Genomic DNA, 11,033 nt, shown 5'->3' on the forward strand with positions numbered 1-11,033 from the left:
CAACGTTGCGCGCTCCGTCTCGCAGGGTTCTGTTTGGGACACGTACGGTTTGCTTTGCTTTTCTTCACTTCACTTCATCCAAGGCGCACCGCGAACGGTTGCGGACGCGACCGGAAACCTGCTGCTGCTTTCTCGACCGTTCGCCTGAGACTGACGCGTTCCGAACTCCGTCGCGGTTCCTATACCGGTCGTTAGTGTTCGGCGGCGCAAACGCAGCAGCAGCAGAAGGAGAGCGAGCGGCGAGTAATGTTTTTGTTTTGCCGCACCGTTAGACGGCAGACACCACAGTGGGACACTTTGAGCTGGAGGCACAGGAATTTAAATGGCTAACCTCTTATAAAAACATACAATATTTTTTTTAAAACATACCTCCAAGTATTGTTTACCCAAACTTAGTTATGGTGGTCAATCTGTACATGCTGAATATGTTTTTAGATTTTCAAATAACGATATTTTCAGTATTCTTACGGCATTTAATGGGTAGAGATATTTCCATAGTTTGCGTATATTCGATGCGTCGTTCCATCATTCCAAGCGTTCCGTTGTGTTATACGGGATGCGTTACTACGAAAATTGGAATGCGTTACTATAAAGCTTTAAAGCTTTCATTGTGAACTTTCGAAAACGCTTTTTTAATAATAAAAATTCATTAATAAAAAAATAGTTAATAATACAAACTTCAGCATTGTTTTGGTAATCTCCTTAGTATTGATTATGTTTTCAAGCTGCCCATTCTAATCTGCAAAGCCGACAAAATGTGCACCAATCAATGCATCAGCAATCATTCCTATCGGAAGCGAATAGTTTATGGGTAGATAAACGTAAATTTGTTTGCTCACCCAACGACTGTCGCATCTTTTTTCCTGTTATCTTACCCATTTTCGCTGGTGTCAATGCCACCAGAAGAATAGAAATGCTGGAAAGATTTCGCAGCTAAAACTTCCAACCTGTTTGGTGATAAAATGCCACAAATTATGTGCTCCTCAAACACCCGTTTCCTCTTTTCATCTTTTTCGAGCCTACCCGTCTTATGTACCACTCATGTTTACGTTTTCGGTACGAAAAATTCCAAAAGCAAAGATTGCTGATCATCGGAAAAGAAAAAAAACATATTTTGCGTTTTCCTTTGATTTCATATGTAAATGATTCGATGTCGATCTCATGTCACAGCAGCGTGATGCAAGTAAACGGGTTTTCGTGTGCCGGTTTGTAACACATGTGTGGGAAAGTTCATTACTTCGTCCTCGCTGACGGCCTTCGAAGAAAATAGGTTGGTTGGTAAAAATAGAAGAGAAAAATAGAAGAATAAAGTAAGCTTAAAACATAAACCGCAATTTATGCTACAAGCGTATTAATCGGGCAACACTGATTCTCGCTTTTTCCCATGCTCATTTACTCAATCGATCAACATGATGCGTGGTAGTGTTATGATCCGAAGAGAATGGCCTGTTCAACTTTGTTGTTATTTGCTTGTATACGTTTATGTTACGGTTCGTAGCCTGTAAAACGGTTCAGCTCGACTATCGTTATTTTGTAAAATTATTTCAACAAACTTGTTAACGTTATTGAAATACTCTACCCAATCTTCCAAATTACTCTACCCCTATCTTCGAGAGATCGAGCAAATTATCATTATGAGAAAGGTATAGCGGTTGAAATGTATCAATTACTTGTAGTTGATGGTTCAACTTTCACTCAACACCGCGACGTAACAATTGATCGCTGAGGATGTCCTATCATATGCCAATTTTAATAGAAAGCGAAATGAATGCAACGTTTTATTTGACTTCATGTTTTAGTTGAACCAATTCAACAGACAATTACACTCTGATCCATTTATTATTTATCAGTATTTTGCATACTACAATGTATCGATTTCGATGTGTTGATATGAGTTTATTTTATTTTTCAACAGAAATTATTCAAAATTACGCTTGACGTTACCGTTGGCATGCTGACTCCTCCAAGAGTCTGACATTTGTAGGGTTCCGCTATCATTAGTGACGGTATCAAAGCACGTGGTTTTTATAAAATGAGTTGTACACAACAGGTTTAATACTAAACATGGCATATATTTGTTTTCATATTTGTCTAAAACTGTTCGGGAACAAAAATACATTTCCTTTACATTCTTGAAGCAATCGCTAGACTTTAGAAGCGTTCGGAAAGCAACGATTTTCTATTGGGGCAAAGCTATCTGTTGCTGTCAGTTGTCATACACGTTTGCTGTGAAAACCCGAGATACTACGCATCGCTAGCGTAGCATGTCGGCGGTGAAGGTCGTGAGCCGGTGAGCGTCATTTCTGGTTAAGACTGTGCTTCATAGGATCATTTCTATAGGCAAGTTTTCATCTCTACTTTCGCAAAGTGGAGTAAACTCAACCCACGATGATGAGTCGAAGTGTCTGTCCTGGAGCGTGAAGCTAGCAGGCTTGGCTGCGTCTCTGACGCGTCGATCTGCTTTGATGATCGTTTTCCTTTAAAGGGGCAGACGCATTCTGAGTGGTTGACCAAACAATCTTATAACACGCAACACAAATCAAAGCGACCCTAGCTGCATATATATGGATTCATTCATACGTCTTTATATACATATCATACAACGACTCACTGTGATGTAAAATTAATAAACTTGTAATAATTGACCATATGTGTTGTGTTATTACGTTGCTTGTCCGTTTTATAATCATTTGCTATTCATATTTAGTCATATAAGATTTTATAAGAGAATTTCAAAATATTTAGCATTTTAAATTTTAATAAGCATTTCGTGATTCACCTTGATTTAGGAAATAACTTTATTCTTTTAATTCTTTATTTTTCTCCTGCTAGAACTGATGGTGTTCGAAAACGCCGTTCTAAGTTTCGTTCATTCCTTCCTTTTCTCTATATACACAGCTTGGTAAAGCAAGACACTAATAATAATATAAAAAAGGTGTTGTAACAATAATCATAAATGCTTTTGGAGCACTACTAATTTCACAAGCACATGTTTTTCCTTGCACACCACATAATAAAGCGTTGAGGTTTTATCAAAATGTGAATTGATACTCTACTTCGATACTTTAATATACCCTTACCCTCTAATTCTGCAACACTGCCACTCAACAAAAAGTGTTAAGATTGTATCAAACTGTACATCGATACCCTAGATCAATACGCTCGTTTGCATATTCATTCATTAAACTTCTAGTTCCATAAAACAAAATAACCAACATATTTCATATAGTACAATACACAATTCTCTGCTCGTACGAGATCGATCGCTGTCGGACTTTCCTCGATTTCAGGACGTATCCATCATCTCTGCCAGCTCGGGCGCATTGCCGTACGCCTGGTCCACCTTCATTCGTTCCAGCGATGGCTACCATTTCCGGCCACCTCCGCCTCGACTGTTATTATGGCCCCGATTGCTGGTGTTCTGCATCCAATGTCCGCGGTAGTTGCCACGGCCCTCTTCCCCGTTCCTTCCTCGGTCTCCGGTCGAGCCAGCGCTGCGATTCCAGTTACCCGGCCCTCCGCCCCGACTGCCGTACCCCGGTGCTCCGCTGCCGCGTGGGTTGTTGTTGCTGAAGGCACGGCCATTGTTGCTGACCCACTGCTGCTGCTGGGGCGGTGGTGGCCCGATGCGGTAGTCTCGATCCCCACTTGCTCCCGGTGCCCTTCGACCGTCACCCATGACGGCTAAATCCGGTGGGGGAGCGTTGAAGTTGGTCGCCCCGGGAAACATGCCCGGAGGCGGAATGTTCGGAGGCAGTGAAATAATGTTGGGACTGCCTCCGCCGCCGCCGCCACCACCACCGCCAGCGGCCATTCCGGGTGGAGGTTGATTAAGCGGAAACATGCCCGGCTGGAGGGCGCCCGGTCGGGGATGTATGGTCCAAGGTGCAGGTCCCGGAAGGGCGGCGGCGACAGCACCCGCCGGGAACGGTGGTGGGAACCCGCCTGGCCCGAACCCGGCCCCGGGGGGCAGATCCGACGGGAAGAAGGGCGAATTGAAGGCTGCCGACTCGTGCGGTGGGGTCGACTTCGGGTCCGGCCAAGGCATGCTGGTGAAATCGTTCACCGAGTCCGGATTGCCCGTGACATCCTCCAGCGGAATGTGCACCGGATCGGCCGTCTGGTATGTATCCACCGGGTCCGGCTCGACGGGCGAGTCCGGTATCATGTGCTTGTTGAAGTACAGCGCCTGCAGGCATCCCCGTTCGCGCTGGAACTGCACCTTCCGCTCCACGCTCTGGCTGCCGTCCGGCGCCGTCGGCACGTTGTCGACGAGCAGCAGCGGTCGCCACGGTGTCCGCTCCACCATGATGTCCTCGGAGCCGACCTTGCGAGCCAGCAGGAACTTTTGCCGCTCGTCCACGCGCTCCATCTGTTTCATGTCGGTGAACGACTTGGTCACGTTGCAGCGCTCCGTTACGTCCAGCTCGAAGTAACGGATCTCCTCGAGCTCGTCCGCGACGCGCCACCGGAGCTGCTTCTTCGGACCCTTGCGTCGGTGGATCACCAGCACTCCCGGGGGTCCATCAGGCCCGCAGCCCGGCCCCGGTGGCTTCTTGCCCGTCGCCTCTTCCTCCTCCTTCTCGTCATCTGCTTTCCGGGGCGAACCCTCAACGGCTCCACCCGCTTCTTCGGCCATCTTCTTCTCCACGTCGTTCATAACAACCTCCATCAGCTCAGTCTTGTCGTCGGTGTCCTCCTGTTTCTCACCGTCCTGCGAGTCTCTACGGTTTTTCTTCTTCTCACCATTTTCCGTTACCTCGTCGTCGTCGGCATCATCCTCATCGTTCAGTTCGCATCGGACGCGCTTGGGCTTTTTCACGATTGTCTCGTCTTCGTCGTCGGCAGCACCCTCCTTCTTGGCAGGCTCATCGCCATCCTTTTCCTGTTCCCCATCAACCGCCGCCTTCTTGGTGTCTTCCGAATCCGCTTCCTTCGCATCGTCACCATCCTTGTTATCGTCTTCCTCGGCCAGTGTGTCCCGGTAGAAGGACATCGGCGCGATCGGGGGCACCACGGTCGGTTTCGGTGAGGTCGGAGTCGTCGGGGTGGTCGCTTCCGCTTCGGGCAACGCTGACGATGTGCCGGTCGGACTGTCCGGTGCTGCCTTGCTGGTCGTTGTGCTGGTGGCCGCAGCGCCATCTGCTTTGCTACCCTCAGCAGGTTTGCTGCTGGCGGGAGCAGAACTCTCCGACCCACTGGTGCGTCGTTTGCGCTTCTTCACGTCCTTGCGCAGTGTGGCGGACAGCGCGTCCATGAACATGTCCGACTCGACCAAGGCATCTGTACGAGAGAAGGTATGGAAGAGAAAGAAGAAAAAAAACGAGATGATCAGTTAAAGGCCATTTCCGTTGCAGACTGGCTTTATTTAAGCAATAGGTATCAATATACAGAAATATGTAGTCTCGGATTTGTTGAATTTTCCGGTGCTGGTGACTGCCGGAGAGGACGAAGATGCTGCCTGCTTTACTAAAAGGGAAAAACTAAAAAAAAATGAAAATACTACTATTACACAGAGATGTTCTTTTTACGAAATGGACTCATCAGAAAGGGAAAACGTCGTACTCAAAAATGCTGCTATAAGAACCAATTCTACGGATTCTTTGACTACGGACATGTGTTGCGCTTAGGTAATACAAATCGTGTCTATACATTTTGCCCTACAACAAGGACTGTTGATTCGCTGACGATTATAGATTTCGTATGACTCATCCTGTTTAAACACGCTCTCGTAGAGCGTGATATCCTATGTATGTATGGATGTTGTTATCTTTTGTTTAATACACTTTCATCATTAGCAAAGACATTCGTTGCAGCGTTATCAGTAGTAAGATAACCACATTGCAAAGTGTTTAATTGCATATATGACTTTGTCATGAGGTAGTTGGGTTATGCTCCCCCACGTGCTAGCACAACCATTTAAAAAAAAACACAATTTTTAACGAACATCCCGGTTGAATGTTGAACAGCACAGCGTCCTTTGTATTGACTTGTTTCTGGATGATGGCAATAAAATTCGAAAATATAAACAAAAAATTGCATCATGCAGTTGAGTTGTACTGCTAATGTAGAAATGGTTAGTTAACGACCAAATTATAAAAAAATACCAAAAACATTGGCTTCAAGGACGCAATACTGGTAGAATTCGGCTACGGTCTTTACGTCCGAAGCATGCGCCCTGGCAGATTCGTTTTTAAATTGGCACTAATGACCTTCGTCTAACGGTTTAGTCAAAACAGCGCACGTGGAGCATGTAACAAAACAGTCGTCTGCAGTAAATCTCCTTTAATGACGCTGGGCCGAATCCCGAGGCATCATTTAACAAAATTTGCATTTCAATTCAAAAGAATTTAGTTATTATAACAACACAACACAACATTTTTCGTGTTTTGCTGCCGTACTGCGAGCTTGGCTCGGGCCTGCATTAACGCAGCAGGCCGATAAGCCATGAACACCGGATATCAATATGCTTGGTGCGACATATGAAACGTTAAAGGTAAGCAACCTGCGATCGACAACGCCAAAGGCGTACTCGCGCTTAGCTGAGCATGCGCAATTTAGAACCATTCTATTTTAAAACTTATTTCTTCCGTCATTCGCGAGTTTATTACAAACCGACAGTGCGATGTCGTCAAAATGCACATGCTATGTACTGAAAATATCTAGTACTATACATAGGAAGGGTCAATCCAACCTCATCAAACAAAAGCACGATAGAAAACATCGTTGAAAAGCACACAAATCAGTTATTCTGATTCTTCAAAAATTCAAAGATAAATACGGCCCCTCTAACGTAAAAGAAAATTTGTACATGGACATACATTTCGTTGGTTTGTGATGACTCATGAATACGACATCCTATACGGATGTAATACAGATGCAAAACCGGATGAGTCATCCCATCATTTTGTGTGTCCGTAGCCTTATAAGCTTTCCCTTGGCAGTAGGATAGGCATTATGGTCAATAAAAACACGCTGATAAGGCAGGCAAAAAGTAAAATATCGCTGATGTTCAACTCATTCAAATGCTTATATCATTGCTGATGTTCTCATTTGCTTTTCAAGCAGTACAGGTGAATATTAAATATTTTCGATAATTTTATGCACGATGTGGTAAGCGTTTCGTTTTGGTTTTGGTTGGTCTTTGATAGAATTTATTGTTCCTCCCTTACTCTCGAGTACATTGTTGTCTGTTAACATGTAATAAGGTGGATTTAGCATCAATCTTACGTCGGTAAGAGATTGCTAGTACAGGATTGTTCTTTTTTTCTTCTATTGGCAGACAGTCTGACTAATGAGAGTAAGATGAGTTGTTGTAAGGACGGGATAACTAAAGCGATACTACGGAATGTCGTGGGAGAATTAAAACAATCTGAACCCCCCAAATAATTACACTATTTCTTCTTTTAAAAACGAATCACGAAGAAATGTTTCAATCTACTTTCCCCAGGTCCGATACTAAGGATGGCATTGGGAATATTACATTGCGTTCCGAAGCAAATATGGCAAAAAACATATCATTAGAAGTGAGGAAAACTAGGCATCCCTTTATCTCAACGTGGAGAAAATAGAGAGAAACCATCGACGTGTTTTCGATAATAATAACGGTGGCGCGTTTAAGTTTTTCGGTTGCATTAGGCGTCTGATCTTTTCATTAGATGCTCCCATTAAGGTAAAAAGAGAAAGATAACATGGACACATTTAAAAATACTGTAGATAATATAAAACTGGAAAAATAAAACCTGTCAATAAAGTACCATCGCGCATTCGTAGGGGAATGCCGTGATAAGTGGTCGTCGATACATGCTTTGCCGATCACTGCAGTTCAAGAACTAAGGAGAAAAGGGAAACCCTCCCCGACCGAGGGCACAGCAGTAGACGAGAACACTCGGATGCAGGCATGGCGTCCTGGACAAGCGATGCTCGGTGTGGCCGGTTTATATTATTGATTGTAGAGAGTACGGAGAGTCGCATAACGGTGGAAGCCACCAACCATGCTTCCACCATCCGGCGACGAGGGGTTTCGTGTTTAACTCACTCGCACGTAACGCAATCAAGGGGAAGAAAACAACCCATTGGTCTTTGAGAGGTTTTTCCCCGTTCTTCCCGCATATTGGCCAACATCATCAGACGAGCACAACCATCCTCTCCGTAGTACCAGCAGCCACCAGAAACACCAGGTTGCTGTAAAGAAAAGGTAAGAAAAACAAGACACCCGATTATTCAGGGTCATTATTGAGCTACACTTACGTTGACGCTTTGGAGGTATAAGTTTGATAGAGCCGGGTCGCTCCAGGGGGTCCTCTTTCGGTTTCTTCTCGGGCGGGGGACCTCCCTCTTTTCCGGAGGATGGTGTTGGTGATAATGAGCTACGCTTCGTTGTCGTACCGCTTGCCGTTGAGCCGACGGAGGCGCTTGTCGAATTCGACGAGGACATGGCAGAGTTCGCAGTGGAAGATGGCTTTTTCAACCCCTTGCGCGATGGTGGTGGCGGTGCCTCCTCGATGAGGCCATGCGAGCGAAATTGTGAATTGTATGTTTTGACCGTCTTTGGTCGATTTTCCGGATTGCGCACTTCAATCGAAATGGACGCCTTCTTGCTTGGAATGCTCGTGGAGGAGCTACCGCCGTTGGCCGACGAAGAGGACTTAGAGCCACTCACGGTGGTATTGCTACCACTAGTCTCTGATCCACTATCGTTGCCTGCATCCTTCGATCCTTTGCGGGACAGCTTTGCCAGCTTGCTACTGCTGCCATGGCTCCCGTTCGGCGATGTCGAATGACCCTTCGAATCCTTACTCTCTTTATTGGTACTACTGCCGCTTCCAGACGAATGACTTGTTTTTTCTCTGTTTTTTTCGCTACTGGAGCTGCTACCGCTCTTAGAGCTACTACCGTTTGACTTAGATGAAGACGAGGACGAGCTCTTGTGTTTACTACTACTACTACTACTGCTACCATGGCGATCCTTGTCCTTATCGCGACTAGAAGAGCTAGAGCTCTTGCTGCTACTACTCGAAGATTTATGCTTGCTACTGCTGCTACTACTACCACCGCTGGACGATTTCGATGATGACGAACGACTACCGCTACTGCTGCTGCCCTTGCGATCTTTTTCACGATGGTGATGATGTTGTCGATCTTTGTCTCTCGAGGAGGAGGATGATGATCGCTCCTTGCCACCCTCTTTGCCATCAACGTCTAGTTTTTTCGATTCCTTCGAATCCTGTTGCTGCTGCTGCTGCTTCTCCGCTTGCTCGGAAATGGCCTCCTCGCCGGCCTTTTTGGTCGATTCTATATTGACCAATACCTCCTCCTCGTCCTCGTCTTCGTCGCCGTCATCGATTTGATCAATCAGATCCTGCTTGGTTTTCTTGCTCGATGGCGAGACAACCTTCGCCACTACTTGCTTCCCATTTTTTGTGGTGATCTTTAGCACCAAGGGTGTTTTCTTTTGCGACGATTGATCCTGATGTTCCACAATCGCGCGGAATGATTTTTTTGCTGCATCCACGACATCTGCTTGATCCTGGCGGTGATTCTGATCCTCTTCAGCTTCCACTCCATTTTCAGCAGGCTGCTCGGTATCATCGATGTAGCCGTTGCTATGTTGGTAGGTTTCCGTTCCCACCAGACCGTTTTTAACGCCCTCCTGAGCGAGTCCTCCCATGCCGCCGCTCTGCTGGTCGACCACCGATGGCGTCTTACCGTCCGTTATGGCGGCCAACCCGGTAGTGGCGGTGGTCAAAATTTCGGATTGACTTAGACCAGTCATCGAGGACGGTAGTTGTTTCGGAGCCTTCACAATGTAAAGCCACTGCTCGACAAGCTTCGTGGCAAGAAGGCGTACACCTGTGTAAACATTAGCCAAGACAGAAGACAAAAAAACAGATAATAAATGATTTTCTTTCACCGTTTGTCACCTTCCCACCCCTCTTAACGTCACCACCGTGTTTCGTATTTATTAAACGCCTACTACGGTTCGCAATCAATAGACACTTACTCTCGTGGGCGCTGTCCGTTGACAGGGATTTAACCAGCCGGGGAGTGCTGTTGATCTTCAATCGTTCCACGTCGACCGGGCAGCAGAGCAACAGTTCCAGCAGCTCCTGAATCAGTGGCCAGTTCTTCGAACCAATACCGTCCACCAACCACATGTGCACCAACGACCAGCCGCCCGTTTGCATGAACTGTCCCAACAGTTCCGTATCGGTGCATTTAAGTATTTGAATGTAAATGCATTTGGACACTAACTTTTTGGAAAATTTGGCCATCAAACTATAGAGTTGAAAGTGAAAAGAGATAAAACAACATTTGGGTAACACTTGACAGTTCATTTTTCGTCACTCTTGTTATGGCACTGCGTTCTACTTACTTGGCCAAGCGTTTCACCTCCGCTGCCGTTTTGATGCCTCCGTTCGGTGCGAGCAATACACTCAAGCACACCAACAGTTTCAAAGGGTCGATGCGCGGCTGTTAAAAAAAAAAAGAATCAAGCGAAAAAATGAAATTGTGCATACGCAACGAACATGTGCAGCCAATTGTAAAACGTAAACGACACTCACCATTTTTAGTGTGTATATAGAGTCTGAACTATACTTTCTCTCCAGTTAATAATCAATTGCCAAATTGCGACGAAAGTCGCCACGATAAACGTTCGCTTGCCACTCTACTTGTATCCAACATTGATGTGTTGCTGTAAAATGCAATAAAACTTAACTTCAGTTCACACTTTTATCACAATCTAATCGTCACTTTCGTAATCGGAATCTTTGGTTCTTTTTCGATCGCAATAATTTCACTAAGCAGCAAGCATCTTCCGTTATCGACGTTCAAAGAATGTGAACCGAGCAGCGCCACCTAGCGACATTCACGGATACTCGCAAAACACGTATCGCTGTTTCTGAAGGGGCTTCAGTAAAGCCAGCTTGGAGCTCAATTGACGTATGGCACTCAAAAATTAGCGCTACGTAATGAGGTCCACTTTTTTTTTGCCACCGCCACGGTGCAGGAAACTGATGCGTAATACCTTT

At 45.7% G+C, this 11,033-nt stretch overlaps 1 protein-coding gene and 1 non-coding gene across 2 annotated transcripts; one reads left to right on the forward strand and one right to left on the reverse strand.

Moving 5' to 3' along the window:
• The first annotated feature begins 2,309 nt into the window (after positions 1 to 2,309).
• On the forward strand, positions 2,310 to 2,507 carry LOC131283265 (small nucleolar RNA U3). Its single transcript, XR_009188755.1, has one exon. It is a non-coding gene; the product is annotated as a small nucleolar RNA U3 (small nucleolar RNA).
• Positions 2,508 to 3,079: 572 nt separating this feature from the next.
• On the reverse strand, positions 3,080 to 10,568 carry LOC131293034 (uncharacterized). Its single transcript, XM_058321113.1, has 5 exons — positions 10,530 to 10,568; positions 10,376 to 10,473; positions 10,004 to 10,278; positions 8,251 to 9,852; positions 3,080 to 5,283 (listed from the first exon to the last, which is right to left on the reverse strand). The coding sequence occupies exons 1-5, from the start codon at positions 10,566 to 10,568 to the stop codon at positions 3,365 to 3,367; spliced, it is 3,933 nt and encodes a 1,310-aa protein (XP_058177096.1). The 3' UTR covers positions 3,080 to 3,364.
• Between the last annotated feature and the right edge of the window lie 465 nt (positions 10,569 to 11,033).

Source organism: Anopheles ziemanni, chromosome 2 (assembly GCF_943734765.1).
Source record: "Anopheles ziemanni chromosome 2, idAnoZiCoDA_A2_x.2, whole genome shotgun sequence".
Taxonomy (NCBI): Eukaryota; Metazoa; Arthropoda; class Insecta; order Diptera; family Culicidae; genus Anopheles; species Anopheles ziemanni.